At 36.2% G+C, this 19,430-nt stretch overlaps 3 protein-coding genes across 4 annotated transcripts; 2 read left to right on the top strand and 1 right to left on the bottom strand.

Annotated features, from left to right (window-relative positions):
• Nucleotides 1-1,135: 1,135 nt before the first annotated feature.
• Nucleotides 1,136-3,002, top strand: LOC103452268 (early nodulin-93-like). Its single transcript, XM_029109370.2, has 4 exons — nucleotides 1,136-1,469; nucleotides 2,274-2,335; nucleotides 2,435-2,510; nucleotides 2,636-3,002. The coding sequence occupies exons 1-4, from the start codon at nucleotides 1,391-1,393 to the stop codon at nucleotides 2,728-2,730; spliced, it is 312 nt and encodes a 103-aa protein (XP_028965203.1). The 5' UTR covers nucleotides 1,136-1,390; the 3' UTR covers nucleotides 2,731-3,002.
• A 2,055-nt stretch (nucleotides 3,003-5,057) lies between these two features.
• LOC103448333 (early nodulin-93-like) lies at nucleotides 5,058-6,480 on the top strand. Of its 2 annotated transcripts, none has more exons than XM_070813891.1 (4): nucleotides 5,058-5,248; nucleotides 5,703-5,761; nucleotides 6,014-6,089; nucleotides 6,217-6,480. In XM_070813891.1, exons 1-4 carry the CDS (start codon nucleotides 5,170-5,172, stop codon nucleotides 6,309-6,311), a joined length of 309 nt encoding a protein of 102 aa, XP_070669992.1. In that variant the 5' UTR covers nucleotides 5,058-5,169; the 3' UTR covers nucleotides 6,312-6,480. The 2 variants fall into 2 exon arrangements, with proteins under 2 accessions (XP_070669992.1, XP_008385798.1); XM_008387576.4 differs by having other exon boundaries at nucleotides 5,059-5,248; nucleotides 5,700-5,761.
• A 341-nt stretch (nucleotides 6,481-6,821) lies between these two features.
• Nucleotides 6,822-7,460, bottom strand: LOC103418140 (pentatricopeptide repeat-containing protein At1g08070, chloroplastic-like). The gene has a single exon (XM_029109364.2). It carries the CDS (start codon nucleotides 7,458-7,460, stop codon nucleotides 6,822-6,824), a length of 639 nt encoding a protein of 212 aa, XP_028965197.2.
• Between the last annotated feature and the right edge of the window lie 11,970 nt (nucleotides 7,461-19,430).

Here is a 19,430-nt window from a genome sequence, read left to right as displayed (position 1 = left end):
TTTTAACTAAATATGTAAATTAGCCAGTAGGATTTCCTTGTTCTAAGAGAGTTGCTACTCAATTTCAAATTTAGGACTTGTACTACACTTTCTAGATTTAAAGAGTTTAAACCAAGTCTTTAAACGTTCTTTTTATTATAATCATGTGTCTTTTCTCAACATCTCTATTACAAAACAACAACAAAACGTGAGATCACTTTGTTTCATATTAGGTACTATATAATATATAATATAATATCAAAATTTATACAGTCCGTTGGAGAACAAAATTGTGAAGTAGCAAATTTTACTCTTTAAATTGCCACATAGGTCAACAAACTCATATTTGAAGAGTTATATTTATGGAGGTTGTTGGAGATGCTCTATGCTTTAATTAAACATTATAGATCTCAAAACCCTTTCATTTGGAGAGATTTTTTGTTTATATAGGTAATGCTAGAGAGATTAAATTTGTAAATCAAATTTTGTAAACTAAATAACATGGAAGTTAATGATTGGATTATTATTTAAGTGTTAATTAACACGATTATTTCTTATTGGGGACTAATCATTTAGTTTGAAAATTTTACCCACAAATTTAATCTACCTAATATTACGCTTTTTAAACCATAGCAAGTGGCCTAGTGGTATAAGGGCGCAGACTGTGGCTCCTTCATAAACAAAAAATTATAAGAGGTCCTAGGTTAGATCTCCAAGCTGGTGAGTCTGCTTGAATGTGGCCACATGCAGGGTGAAATTCCTCATAGCCTCTTTGGATCCGTAATGGGTGAATAACCGTGACTTACCATCAGTTGTCCGCTTTTTTAAAAGAGAAAAAAAAAGGAATTGTTATTAGCACTCAAAAAATCTCATTTGGCACTCCAAATTTTCTATAATTAGAAAGAAAAATACATTTGTAAGGAGTGTAGAATAATATTTTTAAAGTGCTAATAACAATTCCATAAAAAAAGGCATTACGCTTTTTATATAACCAAAATTTAGTTACAATACCATTTAATAAATATTTGTTACGTGTTTAAAAATATATTATTTGTCAGATACATGATTGTAAAGAAATAAATTAGTCTCTCTCTGTACTTAGTTCACATTGGTATCCTCAACCATCATTTGGTTTACCCAATATCCCAGACAAAACCATGGGCACGTTGAGAAACAAAAGCCGAAGAACTAACCAACCAACAACCAAGGGTGAAACTGAAAACAAGCGATTCTGACCCCAGAATTCAGTGAAACCATCTAACTCCCTCACAACACCTGTGCTTCCTGAATCCTTATAAATATCCACCCAAATCCAACATTTCAATTCATCCAGTGTGTTAGAAACCTTCTTCATTCGCTTCGAATTTCTTCAAGTACCCATTTTTTACAACTAGCTAGTTAATCTCCTACAATGGCAAAAAGCATGGCTCAGTCTCCCTTTGAGAATACCTCAATTGACAAACTAGCCATGGCTAAGCGTTGTTCTCATGGTATGCTTATGTTTTCTTTTCTTTTTGGTTCCGTTGCAATCGTATCTCTCTTTTAATTTCTTCATCTCTTATCATTGCATGATAAGGGAAGTAAAGACAAAGAAATAAACATGGAGTAACTAAGATACTTTTTCCCTTTGACCAACTTGATTTATATATGCATTTTATTAATTAAATTTTTTTGTATTAATTATGGGAATTGTTATTAGCATTCCAAAAATCTCACTTTGCACTTCAAACTTTCTATAATTGGAAAAAAAAAAACACTTGTGAAGAATGTAGAATGAAATTTTTAGAATGCTAATAATAATTCGCTTAATTATTGGCTAAATTTATATTAATATGGTTTTTGAATTTGTTATGTGGTGATTCATGATGTTAAGCATCATGACCTTGAGCCAATGAGCAGCTATACACTTGCAGACCGAAAACTGATATGCTAATTATGTGATTCAGATTTTGTATTATTTCATGTAAATGGGCTTTTTCTTCTGAAAATGGATATAGTATATAGGGCCTCCCTTTTTAGGGAAATGGATTCTCTCTACTGACCTACACATAAGGATTGTTGAATGAAAATTCAACAGCTACAAATAGAGAGGTTCTTTTAAAGTATTTGGGTTAGTAGGATCCTGAGTAGATGCTCAGGAGAGAATCCATTTCACTTTTTTTTGTGGGGGACCATACTCATAGCCATATATCCTAAGATTTTTATTTAATTTTCTTTTCTTTATACTTAAGTAATTCACTTTTACAATTTCTTCTGGGACTGTAATTATTTTTCACTGTTAATTGGATAAACAGAGGGTGCAAAAGCAGGAGCTAAGGCAGCTGTTGTTGCCACCATTGCCACTGCTATTCCAACTGTAGGTTTTCAATCTCATCATATTTCAGGCTCCATAAATTAAAAGTTATACTGTTTTAGGGTTTACATCTAATTTTGTATGTGCTTAATATATATGCAGCTGGCTAGTGTGAGGATGCTACCTTGGGCAAGAGCGAATCTCAATCCCGCTGCTCAGGCCCTCATAATCTCCACAGGTTTTCTTTAAACCTTGCCCTAATTTTCCACATAATCTTCTTAAAAACTTATGAATTACTGCCTTAAATATCATTATAACTAGTTTATAATTGAAAGAAAATATTGTTAATTTGATGGCGTGCAGTGGCTGGAATGGCATATTTCATCGTGGCTGACAAGACTATTTTGGCAACTGCAAGAAGGAACTCGTTCAATCAAGTGGCTCGCCATGAAGCATGAATTAATTAATCACTAACTAACTAGGGTTTATGCTCCTGTTGCTGCATGCCTGTGAACGGCCATATCTTTAAATATAAATAAATAGAGATGGGTTTCAATATCTAATAGCACTAGAGTATTTATGTACTAAATTTTCAGCATTAATTTATGAATGCAAATTTTATAAAGCTTTTGAGAGGGAACTGTACTTAAGCCTCCAAGTCAACGTACTGTATATGCATGAAGGCGTCAATAAAGGTTTAAGTGATGGGGAGATCACTACATTTTAGCAATACGAGCACTAGCAATTTTTATTCTTTTTCATTTGTAAGTAGGAAATAGGCAATGTTAAGCTATGGCGAGGATACCTATATGTCTCTCTCATTGTTTCTTTAAATTAGTCTAAAGCCTCTCAAATTGTTGTATTTGTACGACTTCTTTAGGTTTTTCACCAAATGAGAAGTTATAATATATACTCATGGATTTCATATGGTCACCTCGATCTGTTTGCTTTTCGGGCTTCTGCATGGCAATTGTTTAAGTTTCATGCAAATCTTTGACAAGAACGATTTTGTATCTGCTCAGGCCTAATTAACTGGATATAAGGGCCAGTTTGAAAACTTCTAGCTGGCTAATTCATAAACCAGGGAAATGGGTACTATCATTGGCCAAAAGAACAAATATTTGGTAAACTAAATTCAAAATTGTGTGGTTTACAATATAAATTTATGAGACGCTGAACAGCTGTTGCTTTCACATTTTCATTTTCATAAGCTACTATTTTGGGGGAAGATCAGAAACACAGAAATTTTGAATAAACAAATACAAACTGAGCTACCTAAACCCTTATTCGACTTGGTACATTGTTCATATTACGACAAAAATATCAACATTAATCAACCTTAATTGTTACAAAAGAATCAAACTAAGAATATTTTTACCTTTAACTACTTTACCAATGATGAGCACTAAGTTAATGGGGGTGTAAAACAATGTATGTCTACATTTTTCCTAACGTGATTGGCTGTGCGTGGGAGAGAAAAAGACATGGCTGCGTTTGTGAAGAAACTTTTTCTGTAGGTCAAGTCTAACTGTATGTAATTGGCTTGAAATGCTGTATGTTATATTGACATTCTCAATCACAGTAGTTATAAAAAAGTATCTCTCATGATACAGGGGTTTGTTTTTATTATTTTTATTGGCCATTGAGTTTGATGATAAGGTAGATTAAGTTGGTAGCTAGATTTTCTATGCTACGTACTGCCTCTGCCTTATTACAAGTAAATATTATCTCCGTCAGTCAGATGGAAGTGAAACCACTACCACCCCACAGTGGCTACTGTGCACTGCCTTTTGGCGGTGCAAAGACGGACAACTTATGAAACCAGACCACTGGCCGCCGCCCACTCAAGGAAAAAACCAGCAACTCGTGACAAGAGATCAAAACCCATCCAACATTTTGAATGCTAGCCTGCAACAGAAGATCACTTGATGATCTCAGCCCTTGTTTTTAGGACACTTGTCCTAATCTAATGAACAATTGATGTGCATGTGGAACCAAAGCCCTTTTGTGCACCCATTGTTTTTGGTCAGCTTTGTCCAAACCATTAGCAATTTCCTCTGAGATAGTGACTTGAGTGATGCATAAAAGTCATCTACACTTTAAATATGTTAATAGAAAATTGTAAAGAATCCTTTAAAATGAGAGTAACAGTTCTCTTAAAACGTGCTATATATTATAGGGGTGTGATATCTACACATCATTTTTTACTTCTTACACATTTTTCTAATTTTTGACTGTCGGATCAGATGAATTGAAGAAGATCAATGAACAGAAATTAACAAAAGGTGTGTAAAAAGTAAAAAATGATGTGTGGATAAAACATCACTATATTATATTTTCGACAGCTGAAACTTTATTTTCATGTCGAATTTCTATAATAATTATAATTAGATCTATTAGAATAGGTGCAAAACTGAAAAAATAAGTCATATTTTTAGATTCGTGTGTCACCTTATGCTAACACCAAATAGATAAGGTGCAGATCTCAAAGCCCCTTCACCTGATCGAATCTCCATGACTACATTGAATTTACACTGATACCCTCCGATAGATCATCTGAATATCCCTGACAAACCAAGGGTATTTGGGGGAGTAAAAGAAAAAGAAACAAACCAACCATAACCATAAGAAAAAATATGGAGAACCAAAGATGAAAGTTGAAACTAATACCAAGTGACTCAGACCCCGGAATTCAGTGAAACCATCTAACACTCTTACGACACCTGTACCCGCCCGGTCTCAACAAGCTGATGTGCACCACAATCCTTATAAATATCTACCCAATATCCAACACTCTAATGATCATCCATAAGATTCAGAAACCTTCTCATTCACTTCTGACTTCTTAAAGTTACCATTTATTCAGTTACCAATTTACTACCAGCTAGTCTCTAACAATGGCAAGAAATCTGCCTCAGTCTCCCTATGAGAAGACCTCAATTGACCAGTTGGCCTTGGCTAAGCACTGCTCTCGCGGTATGCTTATGTTTCTTCTTTTTTATCTCACATTTCATTAAAAAGTCTGTCTTGTAACTGGTTGTATATCTTATTTTATTTATTTTTCTCATAACATGACTAGTTTAAGTGACGAGGTAGAAACGCAAATTAATACGACTAGCTAAAATACTTTTCTTTTATACCAACTTGATATATATGCATTAATAGTATTAACTCTTAGCATTCGTTGGAGACTGAATCTGCTATATATGCTAATTATGTGATTAAGATTGTTTTTTATCATCTTGCTGTTGCTGCTAAATACTAAATTGCACACGAAGGACCTTTTGAACTGCGGACCACACTCATAGTTTTGTATCCCAAGATTTAATTTATTTATAATATTCATTTTCCTTTATTTTTTAGTAATTCATCCTTAGAATTTCTTCTGAAGGTGTAATCCTTTTTTCTTTCCTTAATTGATAAATAGAAGGTGTAAAAGCGGGAGCTAAGGCAGCTGTTGTTGCTACCATTGCCACAGCCATTCCAACTGTAAGTTTTCGACCTCATTATGTATACGAAAAATTTACAATACTTCATAATATTGAATATTCCGCCACTTAAAGCGCTTAAATCTAATCTTACAATTATAAAAAAGATTGAACAACCGTTCAATTGAATATGTGGGCACTAAGTGCCAGAGTACACAATACTCCGGAATATTATAGCCTCTCCCTATATTACAATGGCTCGTAGAAACTACTTTTTTGGGGTTTACATCTAATTTCTATACTTTATATGTAGCTGGTTAGTGTGAGGATGCTGCCTTGGGCAAGAACCAATCTCAACCCCACTGCTCAGGCCCTCATAATCTCCACAGGTTTTCTTTAATCCTTACCCTAATTCTCAACATCATAATCTTCTTTAAAAGCTATTAATTTCTTCCTAAATGTAATTATAATTAGTTTATATGTTGGATTGATCAAGTATTGTTAACTTGATGGCAGTGGCTGGAATGGCATACTTCATCGTGGCTGACAAGACTGTTTTGGCAACGGCAAGAAGGAACTCATTCAATCAAGTGGCTCACCATGAAGCATGAGTCCATCACTAACTAGGGCTTAAGTTCTTGTTGTCGTATGGTTTGCTAGATGAACCCATCATCTTGTATATAAATAATAAATAGAGATGGGTTTTCAATCTTGTAGCACTTTGTTTATGTACTAAAGTTCATCCTTTATGAATACGAAATAAGAAATTTGTGAGATAAATTGAGGGTTATGATCAGAATAAATCACGTGATGGAACTTAATGAAACCCTAATTTAGATGGCATATTGTTCAAATGTTTGCAGTTTTGGTGGTTAATTGTAAATTTATTTGTCAGGGTGGTAAATGAACATAAGTTAAAGAAAAGATTTAGGCATCATTTGTTCCAAACCAAGTGCAGTGACGTTCTAGAATTCATACAGTCAACCCAATTTAGTAGGATAAAACTTTGTTGTTGTTGTTGTTGTATTAATTAAGACCCTCAACTGCAGAGAGGATTTAAAATGGCCCTTGTTTTTCCAATTTAATGGCCTAAGCATATATATAAAATGTACAAGTGGTTTTTACCACCAATTGACATTACATGGACAAGAAGCATCTCTAAAATGGTCGAAACGGTTGCCATCTCTTGCAATAATCTCCCTATTAAAAATATTGGATATCAGCTTTCTAGCCGAATGGCAATTTCCAGAAACACAAAGATTCTTTACGATTCGAATCGTTGTGCCTGCCTTCGTGCTGATCAAACTGAAAGCGATGGCCAACTTCTCACTGTGATGACTAAAAGCCACTTCCTTCCACTCCTCATCTATGTCGTAGAGCACCTCCGATGTATCTGGCACAAATCCAGCCGTATACAAACGCCTGTTGATTTCTTCCAGCATCTTGTAGATTTCTTTGCTTAAGGGGTGCGATTTGTCACTTACGAGAAACTCATGAACAACATTATCGACCTGAATAGAGGTAGAGCCAGGAACTTTCTTGATTCCCATGTCATTCAGCCTGGACGTTCTTATTCTTGCCATATCATCCCACCTGCCAGCTCCTGCATAGATATTTGATAGCAGAACATAAGACCTGGCATTTTCAGGCTCCAATTCGAACAGATGTTTGGCAACATATTCACGCAGCTCCACCCGCCTGTAGAGTCTACAAGCTCCAAGCAGAGAACCCCACACAGCATTATCTAGCTTCATTTCCATGCTCTTCATGAAGACCTTCATCAAATAACCCGGCTCGCCCTAGAAGATCTTTCATGCATCCATAGTTATGCAGTTCTGGGGAAATATGATAATACGTGGTCATGGAGCTGTAGTATTGGCGTCCAAGGTTTACAAGACCACCATGGTTGCAAGCAGATAAAACTCCCACAAATGTGGTAGCATTTGGTTTAAATCCTTCATCCTCCATTTTCGAGAAAAGATCAAGGGTTGCATGCCCATTTTAAGAAGCCAAGGTTTGGCTTCCATACCATTAAAGACTTGCTTTGCTGCCTCGATGTTTCTGTATTTTGCATACATGCCGATAAGGCTTGTCCAGAGGGAGGTATTGGTAAAACTCTGGAAGTTCTTATCTATATAAGCATGAATCCACTTGTCAAGATCAAGAGCTCCTAAATGATCACAAGCTGGAAGAATGCCTAAGAATGTGACATCATTAGGCTCTGTATTTGATTGTATAGCATCAACCAAAAGGGCATCAGGGCCTCTTTTATAGTGGCTCTTATGTGTATAACCACAGATCATTACATTCCTTGAAATTACATCCCTTTGCAGCAAACCATCAAATAAACCCCGAGCTATGTCGATTGCCCCACACTTTGAGTACATATTACTACGTGCACTGACGAGGTGAAGATCTGAACCAAGTCCATGATCCTCAATCATATTAGATATAACAAGAGAGTGATAGTTGTTATATTGTAAGAGGTTGAGTTAGTTACAATTGGGAGTTGGTTGGAAATAGAGTTAGTTAGGAGTAAAACTACCAAAGGGTATTATAGTCATTGTAGTAATATGGATGGTAGGTATATAACCATTGTATACAGACCATTTGTTGTAGTGTGATTGAATATACAAGAATTCCTTTTACTTCTCTTTCTAAACTTTCCTTCTTTTCTCTGAGTGTTTCTTCTATTCTTCTTTGCGATACATACACAAGTGTTAATATGGTATCATCGCCGGGAGAGGTTCGTCGCCGATTTCGATTCTAGGAGTTCTTCCGCTGTACTACAGTTGTATTTGGTGTTCGTGTTCGTGCTTGCGATCATGGATTCGTCAGAAATTCGTCAGAAATTCAAGGAAGGATGGAAGTTGAAACTGGGCAGAAGTTTGGTGTTCTAGTGAAGAAATCTTTCAGGTGATTTTGTTCCAATGTTTCGCTTTCTGTGTCGCTGATTGATTTACAGATTCAAGGTGTTCGTTTCTGTGATATGTGAATTTGGGGATTTTGTAATTCATGTTTTTTTTGGTGTGATAATTGGATGATTACTACTTAAAAGTTGGATTGTGCGAAAGATATCTACAAGAGATGTCAATCTCTCTTGGACTATAAGAAAGTGTCAATCTTTCTTGGTGAATTCGAAAGTGTCAGTTTTTCGTGCCTTGGTTAAAGTTTGATTGGAAGAAAGTTTCATTCTTTCTTGAATTCGAAAGTGTCAGTCTTTCGTGAATTTGTTTTGCATCACAGTTGCCTAAAGAAAGTTTCAGTCTTTCTTATATACGAAAGTGTCAGTCTTTCGTACATTTGTTTCAAAGAAAGTTTCAGTCTTTCTTGAATACGAAAGTGTCAGTCTTTCGTGAACTTGACTTGCATTGCTATCTGAACGTTTCAGTCGTTCTTAAATTTTGTTGATCATGGCGAATATGAATATCAAAGTTGAGAATCTTTTGGGGATGTTGACTATAAAATTGAGGGATGATAATTTTGCTAAATGGGCGTTCCAATTTCAATCAGTCTTGAGAGGGTATAAGATGTTTGGTCATTTTGATGGGGATATTGTTTGTCCACCCAAATTTGTAATTGATACGGAAAAATGAGTGACTGATAGGATTACTGATGCATATATTGAATGGGAGTCTATGGATATGGCCTTACTGAGTTTATTGATTGCTACACTTTCTGATGAAGCCATTGAGTATGTTCTTGGTTGCAAAACTGCTTTTGAAGCCTGGTCTAATCTTGTTGATAGATATGCATTGGTGTCTAAATCCCGAGTTAATCATCTAAAGACTGAACTGCATACTATACAAAAAGGGAGTGATTCGGTTGATAAATACTTGTTGAGGTTGAAGAGTATCAAGGACCAATTGATTGCAGCTAGAGAATCTATGTCTGAAAATGATGTGATTATTGCAGGGCTTGCAGGCCTACCAAAAGAATATGCTATCATTCGAATTGTAATTTTGGCTAGAGAATCATCTATAACTCTAAAAGAATTTAGAGCTCAATTGTTGGGGGCTGAAAAAGAAATAGAAGGGGACACAAATGTATTATCTCAGAATCTGTCTGCACTGTATGTTCAAGGATCTAGTAATTCACAGGGCTCGTCTTCTGCTTCTGGTTCAAATCCTGCAGGACACTGTCATTTGCCATCTAGTACATGAGGTGTACTTTCTCCATCTCCATATCTCAATCCATCTCAACTTCAGTTTCCACATGAGCCATATAATTCTCAGCCGTCACAACAGTTTCCTACTTCATCATCTGTTGTTTATCCACAACCATCTCTTGGTTTCGGGTTTATGGAGAATATGTCTCATACAAATCCAAGACAACAATTTGGTCAGAATAGGGGTCATAATTCTAATGGAGGCAGTACCTACAAGTCCAATGGTGGTCACAATTATAGGTCTAATGGTGGAAATAACTACAGAACCAATGGGGGGTTCAAAGGCAAGACCTTCAATGGAGGGTTTCCTGGTGGGTATTCCTTTGGGAATTCAAGGCAAAATGGTACTGGAACATGGTCTGGTAATGCAGAGAATAGATCTAATGTAGTTATAGAGTGCCAAATTTGCAATAAGAGAGGGCACACAACTGTGAATTGTTTTCATAGGAACTCCAATACTCCATCTACTGGTTATTTGCTTGAGTGTCAAATCTGTGGCAAGAGAGGACATTCTGCACTGGAATGTTATCACAGGGGAAATTATGCTTTTCAAAGTCAACCTCCACCACAATCTCTAAATGATATGGCTGCACAGCAAATGTCTCACTATGTTCCTCAAGATTCTTGGGTTGTTGACACGAGTGCATCACATCATATCACAGCTGATGTGGATGCTCTGAACAATGTTACACCTTTTGAAGGTTCTGAAAGAATTACAATTGGAAATGGCACAGGTTTACACATTGCAAATACTGGTTCTACGACTATTCACACTAATTCACATGCTCTTATGCTTAAAAATGTGCTGCATGTTCCAACAATAGCACGGAATTTACTATCTGTTCAACAGTTATGTGCAAATAACCATAGTTAGTTTATTTGTGATGATAATCAATTTTTTGTGCAGGACAAGAAGACAAAGGAGGTTCTGTATCAAGGAAAGAGTAGGCCCAAATCACTATTTCAGATTCCAGTACTCAAGAGGTCGAAGGGAATACAGTCTGTGGTTCAGGGTTCAGCTGCTTATCTTGGAAAATTGGTAAAATCCAGCATATGGCATCATCGATTAGGTCATCCAACTAATGAAATAATGTTTGTGATGATGAGACAGTCTAGTATACCAGTAGATATAGACAGTCAACATAGTATGTGTACTTCGTGTATCAAAGGGAAAATGTCTAGACTTTCATTTCCTGTTAGGACTGATAGGAGTTCTTTTCCTTTTGAAACGGTCCACACTGATATATGGGGACCATCTCCTGTAAAATCTCTCGAAGGTCACATATATTATGTAACCATTGTTGATGAATATACACGATATGTTTGGATATTTCTAATGTGCAATAAATCAGATGTCTTTGTAATATTTGTGAACTTCTGTGCATATGTTCTCAATCAGTTTGGTATGACTATTAAGACTTTACAATCTGATGGGGGTGGGGAATACACCAGTCATTCATTCAAATCATTTCTTGCAGCCAAAGGAATACAACAGTTACTTTCCTGTCCATATATTCCACAGCAGAATGGCTTAGTAGAACGCAAACACAGACACATTGTAGAAACAACAATAACATTACTTACAGCAGCAGGGTTGCCAAGTTCTTTCTGGTATTATGCATGTGCTCATGCAGTATTTCTCATCAACATGATGCCGTGTAAGTCACTATTATTGGATTCTCCCTATATCAGATTGTATAAGAAGCCACCTGAGCTGAAAACTTTAAAAGTGTTTGGATCTGCAGTTTACCCTTGGCTTCGACCATATAATGATCACAAATTGCAGCCTCGATCTGAAGTCTGTGTATTTCTAGGATATTATAGAGGTTATAAAGGAGTCATTTGCTACAATCCAGTCACAAGAAAGTGTATCATATCTCGCCACATCATTTTTTATGAAAGTGATTTTCCATTTTCAAGATCTCAGAATAAACTGCAGAATAAACAATCTGGTATGCATTCTAGTTCTGTTACACATACAATAATACCAATTCCAATTCCAATGAGTAGTTCATCATCTCCTAATGCTTCAGCTCCAATCCCATTAGTAAGTTCACAATCTTCCAGTGGTCACCATGTTCATTCAGAGTCTTCAGGGCTACACCAACATATAGACAACTCTCATCTGCCTTCAGATGAGCAAGTTGTAGATTCACAGTTCTCACCTACTAGTCAACAGATTGGATCACAGTCATTGCCAAGCTCAAGTCCTACTCTTTCCTCTCCAACTGATACACCTTCTTTTGCTTCATGTCCTCAGTCCTGCGCAACTTTAGGTAATTCTTCCTATCTCTACCTCTGATATGCAATCTAGTGTACCTCTCTCAAGCAATGTTATTCAAACAAGACTGAAGACAGGTGTTATACCTAGAAAATATTATTCAGCCTTCTTGACTACTATACCTGAATTATCTTCACTCCGACTACATGATTACATTGATGAGGATATATTTAGGACAAACATATGTGGCTTCTCACTTCTTGCTGATACACAGGATATTGACGAACCTAAGAATTTCAAAGCTGCTTCTAGTGTTATACAGTGGCAGAATGCAATGCAGGAAGAGTTTGATGCATTACAGTCACAGGGAACTTGGAAACTGGTTCCTCCTCCTTTAGATAGGGGTGTAATTGGAAGTAAGTGGGTCTATAAAGTGAAGAGAAATCCCGATGGGACAGTGTCTAGGTACAAGGCACGGTTAGTTGCACAAGGGTTCAGTCAAGAACAAGGATTAGATTATTCAGAAACATTTAGCCCGGTTGTTAGACATACAACTGTGAGACTTATTTTGTCTTTGGCAACTCAATTCAACTGGCAGTTAAGACAACTCGATGTTAAAAATGCATTCTTGCATGGCGACCTTGATGAAGAGGTTTATATGAAGCAACCTCAGGGTTTTGTGAATTCTAAACATCCAAACCATGTGTGCAAGTTAATTAAGTCACTTTATGGCTTAAAACAAGCGCCTAGAGCGTGGAATTCTAAATTTACAAGTTTTTTACCAGCATTGGGGTTCAAAACGTCCTTATCTGATTCCAGTCTATTTGTGAAGGTTGACAAAGGAGATGTGATACTTCTCTTACTATATGTGGATGACATTATCCTCACGGGGTCATCTATTACAAAGATTCAATCAGTTGTTACACAGCTTGCAGAAGTTTTTGATCTCAAAGACATGGGAATGTTAACATACTTTCTCGGGCTACAAATTCAGTATAGTTTAGATGGCTCATTATTTGTCAATCAGTCGAAATATGCCAAGGAATTATTGAAGAAAGCTGGAATGGACAATTGTAAATCCACATCAACTCCTTCGAAGCCTCATTCTCAGTTACTTACAACTGAAGGAACCTTGTTATCAAACCCCTCTCACTATCGCAGCTTAGTAGGTGCTTTACAATATCTTACTTTTACAAGACCAGACATCTCACACGCAGTGAATGTAGTATGTCAATACATGACAAGTCCAACTGATTTACATATGCATCTTGTGAAACGAATACTCCGTTACTTGCATGGTACATTAGAGTGTGGGTTACGGTATACAAAGTCCGATAAGTTTCATATCTCAGCCTTTTCAGATTCTGATTGGGCAGCTGATATTAACACACGGAGGTCTATTACTGGATATGTTGTATATCTAGGATCCAACCCCATCTCATGGCAATCTAAGAAGCAATCCACAGTCTCTCGAAGTTCTACGGAAGCAGAGTACAAAGCCCTTGCTCACTGTGCTGCTGATATTTTCTGGATTCGTTCACTACTTAAGGATGTTCATCAATTTATATCTACTCCCCCTATATTACATTGTGATAATCTATCTGCCTTAGCCTTATGCTCTAATCCAGTTTTTCATTCTCGGATTAAGCATTTAGATACCGACTATCATTTTGTTCGAGAAAGGGTCCAGAAAGGAGATTTGATGGTTCAATATATACCAACAGAAGATCAGGTTGCAGATGTGCTTACTAAAGGTTTACATAGCCCTGTGTATCTCAAGCATTGCAGGAGTCTTCATATAGGGCTTCCAAGTTCATCATCTCCACAGTCTACGTCAGTCAAACCCTGCTGTGAAGATCCCAGCGCTGTTTGAGGGGGGAGTATTAGATATAACAAGAGAGTGATAGTTGTTATATTGTAAGAGGTTGAGTTAGTTACAATTGGGAGTTGGTTGGAAATAGAGTTAGTTAGGAGTAAAACTACCAGAGGGTATTATAGTCATTGTTGTAATATGGATGGTAGGTATATAACCATTGTATACAGACCATTTGTTGTAGTGTGATTGAATATACAAGAATTCCTTTTACTTCTCTCTCTAAACTTTCCTTCTTTTCTCTGAGTGTTTCTTCTATTCTTCTTTGCGATACATACACAAGTGTTAATAAATCAAAGACGCAACCCATTTGCCCTATTCGAGAGATTCCGATTGAGAACAAGCAGAAAGCACCGTAACCATAATACTCTCATTGTGCGAGATATTTGCTTTCAGCATCTCCACAAACAAAGCCAATGCCTCTTCAAACTGGCCTCTGTGAGCGTAGCCCGAAATCATGGCGTTCCAAGACACAACATCTCTCACAGGTAATCAAACAGAATACGAGCATCATCCATAGAAGCCCTTGATACATAGCTGCTGATTATTGCCGTAAATGAAACAGCATCTCTCAGAAGACTTTTATCAAACGAAACGTGCATTATCCATTTCAAGTCCAATGGCATCGGAGCCAAGTCCAAGCTTCAAAAAATGTCCATGGATCTGTTTCCCTTCATGGCTTGCCACATCCTTTGCTCAAGACTTCAAAGGAAAAGGGAACGCATAAGAATTCAGCTCCGCTCCCAAAAGGATCATCCGCAGATAGAATTCCATGGTCTCTATCGGCTTGTAGCTCAAGAATGACCCCGAAGAATCGTGTTCCAAATAACATGACTGGGGTTCTCGATGGATTCGAAGACTGAGATGGCATAAGAGAGGTCACCAAAGAGCGAAACGGCGCTAAACTCGATGATCTTGCTCAGGGCAAAGTGTGTGTTGTGGAGGCCGGTTTTGGTGATGTGTGTGTGGACTTGTTTGAGGCTTTGGATGCTTTTGCATTTGGAGAAGGGTGAGAGATCGATGGGTTTGGAGGAGTTTGTACGGCGGATCAGCGGCTGAGAGGAAATGGAAATTGCAGGGGAGAATGGGCAACGATGAAGAGGAAATCTCCATGATTGAATAACTTGAATTTGGGTGCACTGTGGAAAACAGGGGGATAAGGGTAGTGTGGCCGGTACAATTTGATATGCAGTTGGTTAGTTAGGTTACCCGCCAAAATGTACTACATTAGTCTTCTTAATAATATTGACTAATCTTGTTTTTTTTATTTTTTATTTATAATCATTTCGGTCATATTTGATTATTCTATGTAAGATGTTTAGTGGTGGTAAACTTAAGAACTGTTTTTTTTTTTTGGTCAAAAAACTTAAGAACTGTTTCACGGTTACAAAAATGTTGCTTTCCTGTTAAGTTTATAGCATCGTTAGTCTGTTCAACACTAGGAAGCATGAACCCATTTTTTTGGTAGGCATGTAAGAGAATCTCCAACCAAGATGCCAAAATACCACGACGGATAAAAAAAACTTTTTTTTTTTACAACAAAATGGCTCTAAAGGATGAACCAAATGATACCATGGATTAAAGGAGGAGAGTTTAGCGTCAAAAATTGTCGGCCACCAAGTATGATGCCAATTCCTTCTACAAATTGACTAATGATGGGATCCACCATAAATATGGCTTCTTTTGTGTCTATATAACCATGATGAGCTTACGCTTTTCAATAAACAAGTTATAAATATTACAAAAAAAAAGTCACTTGTAATACAATCTAGTGGTATTCGTCTTCACTTATAAGTTAGATGTCTTAAGTTTGATTTTCGCCAAAGGCGAATTTGAACCACGTTAGTTCTAGCTCATTGTGAGGATAAGCTCACCCTCTTTCTCTTTAGTGTAGATAATCTCGTTTGTTCAAAAAAAAAAAATTAACATATCATGTGAAGTAGAAAGTTTTTCATAATGTCAAATTTCTACGTTAGTCGTCAAATTCAAATTTGTTGTTTTACATTTGCTCTAAAGTGCCTCCCACCCTTGCTCATTTTGTAACCGAACAAAAGAAGAATAAATCAGTAATTTTTTTGTTATCTTTTTTTTGGTTTTGATTTAGGTTAAAATTCGAGCTATTTCCATAAAATAATATGCAAGGTAAGTTGTGTTTGGGCACGTGACTTATATACTCTTGATTGTTGACGCATGTTGAGCTCAACATCGATTTCGTTTGTCAATATATAATAAGAAATAGTTTTCACACGACTGCGATAGTATGGAGTCCTTTTTCCAAAATTGAGATTTTGAGAGTGGACTGCAAGAAAGAAATGTTAAAATGTCAATACAACAGTATCTCAAGTTAATGTGTACTGTCATGCAATAAAGTTGAAATATGGAACAATACGTGATTCTTATGACAAAGGCAGAAAGTAATTATCTTCGAGTTAGTGTGCCACCCCTAGGGTCACATCCAACGTGGTAGGCATGGCCATGGGAAGTCCAATTCATGCAGTATATTATCTTCAAGCATCCTAAATATAACCAGGAATATGGAGACCTAGTTTAGTATACTCACATTCTCAAATATGGGATTAGTGCATCGTTTTTATTCTTAGTTAGCGTGTAGAAGGTTTCAATTCATAATCTTAACCTAGAAGTTTACGAAAAAAGTTATCAAATAACCCAATCCAATCATTAGGTAACACCCTTCGTTACCCATACATTTTGAATCCATAATTGACCTTGCAAAAGATAGGATTCATATGAATCACGAGCAATTTAATTTAGGTTTCTAAAATCTGAATAAAATCCACCAAAGACCAAAGGATAGGATAGGAAAGATAGAGCTCGCTTTTAAGAATTGATGTGTCCTCTAATGAATTCACAGAGTCATTACTCGTTAGTGATTAGTAGTGTTCAAACTCTTCAATTAAGGTGTTTATACGAGATTGATCGTGGTGATTAGGGTTTTTGAGTGCTTTCAATCTGAAAAATATCAACCCACACAGGTGTAGATATTCAAAATTCTAAAGCCACGGCTATTTTTTGCTGGTTATGCTTGTCGATGGGAAATTGGGGATATGGAGTTGTAGATTCTCCTCATCCTTCTTTTCCCTTCCTTTTGAAAATAGTCACTCGTATTTGAGGGAATAAAGATTGAAGGGGCACCGTCCAAGGTTTTTTTTTAATTCACGTGGCATATTCATCATGTCTGGTGATCAAAATGTGGTGATTAGGTTCTCCAATATCCAATCATAGGTCAACACGCAAGCATCTTTTTGCCACCTCCGATTGCATGGGACTTGTAATTCGTTCACATGTCTGCATATGAGGACACCCTAGTTATGCTGCTATAAGAAATTTTTATGGTACTCGATTAATAAGAGTGATCGACATTGTTGATGTGTCCTATTTTAACATATATTAAAAAAAAGATAAACTTAAATATTATAATTTGAATAAAATAATTAGACTACGTAGGCGTATTTTGAGTATACCAAAATATTGGTATCTGTAATCATTTGCATTGGTCAGAAAGGGAATGCGAATTATCTGATGTGTAAGTTTTCATTTGCATAAATAATTTACTTGAGAAATATTATTGTTCTGGATGAGGTTTGTGATTGGGGTTGCTAAAACCCTAGATATGCTTATTTCTTCCTTTTTGATAATGCTGAACACACGTGGGAGGTGGGTCGCGGAATCGCTGACCCAGGTTGGCCTTTGGAAAAATGCTTTGGTTGATCAAAGAGTCTAAATTAATTATGGGCTGCTTGAGAATTTGATCCAAACTCGACTATTAAGGTGTATAAAAGTGGAATTAAACTGCATGCCTTTAGAAATTAGTTTGATCCCATTCATGCATTCTCCCATGCATGAACTTGAAACAAAAATAATATAATAATGATTAATGTTGTGAATTGTTGTGGTGGTTATATAAGATATCATTTTTTAACTCGCTGCATTTTAGGTTTTTCTTCTCTCTTTTTTAGTGTAGATTAGTATAAAATATCGCTTTTACTAAAAAATGATTAGTCATTTACGTTTGTCTCTGCTATACAATTCATGAAATGCTAATTAAGCTGATTGACTTATAACATTAAACTAATATACCATAAAACGTGACCCAGGTTGACCTTGGAAAAATGCTTTGGTTGATCAAAGAGTCTAATTAAACATGGGCTGCTTGAGAATTTGATCCAAACTCTTAAGGTGTATAAAAGTGGAATTAAACTGCATGCCTTGAGAAATTAGTTTGATCCCATTCATGCATTCTCCCATGCATGAACTTGAAATAAAAATAATATAATAATATTAATGTTGTGGATTGTTATATAAGATATCCCTCTTTTAACTCGTTGCATTTTGGATTTTTCTTCTCTCTTCTTTAGTATGGATTAGTATAAAATATCGCTTTCACTAAAAAATAATTAGTCATTTACGTTTGTCTCTGCTATACAATTCATGAAATGCTAAGCTGATTGACTTATAATATTAAACTAATATACCATAAAACGTGACCCAGGTTGACCTTGGAAAAATGCTTTGGTTGATCAAAGAGTCTAATTAAACATGGGCTGCTTGAGAATTTGATCCAAACTCGACTATTAAGGTGTATAAAAGTGGAATTCAAGTGCATGCCTTGAGAAATTAGTTTGATCCCATTCATGCATTCTCCCATGCATGAACTTGAAACAAAAATAATATAATAATGATTAATGTTGTGAATTGTTGTGGTGGTTATATAAGATATCCCTCTTTAACTTGCTGCATTTTGGATTTTTCTTCTCTCATCTTTAGTGTAGATTAATATAAAATATTGCTTTTACTGAAAAATGATTAGTCATTCACGTTTGTCTCTGCTATACAATTCATGAAATGCTAAGCTGATTGACTTATAACATTAAACTAATATACCATAAAACGTGACCCAGGTTAACCTAGGAAAAATGCTTTGGTTGATCAAAGAGTCTAATTAAACATGGGCCGCTTGAGAATAAAAATGGATAGTTGAATTCTCAAATTTTCGTAAATATTTTGTGACATACACCAATTCCCGGAAAGAGATTGTTGGTTTATTAAAAGAAAAACCCCTTAATTAGATTTACAGCATGCATGCATGCCATATATGAACCCTAGAATGCTAATATGGGGTAGTTAAGCAACAGTCTCCCTAGACAAGAAAGCGTTGGGTTGAAACCACTTTTGTGGAATACCAGGTTATGGTTCTCCAGCTCATTCTGCATAACCAGCGTCGGTCCGCCGCGATGCTTATTCCAATTTGATTTGCTCAAATAAAGCATTCAGTTTTTTTAACAAAATGAATGGCGGAACTTGTTGGTAGGCTAGCTATAAGATTTGGGAGCCTCACCTCCTTTGCCTTGTTTGAGATCGATTTCCAAACACGTGGCCGACATCCAACTGCAGAGGATCGAAAGTCACCTCACTATTGAGTTTACATATTCTTAATCAAATAAATAATT

The sequence above is a fragment of the Malus domestica genome, chromosome 02, assembly GCF_042453785.1.
Source record: "Malus domestica chromosome 02, GDT2T_hap1".
Classification (NCBI taxonomy): Eukaryota; Viridiplantae; Streptophyta; class Magnoliopsida; order Rosales; family Rosaceae; genus Malus; species Malus domestica.
This window is presented reverse-complemented; position numbering and strand designations above follow the sequence as displayed.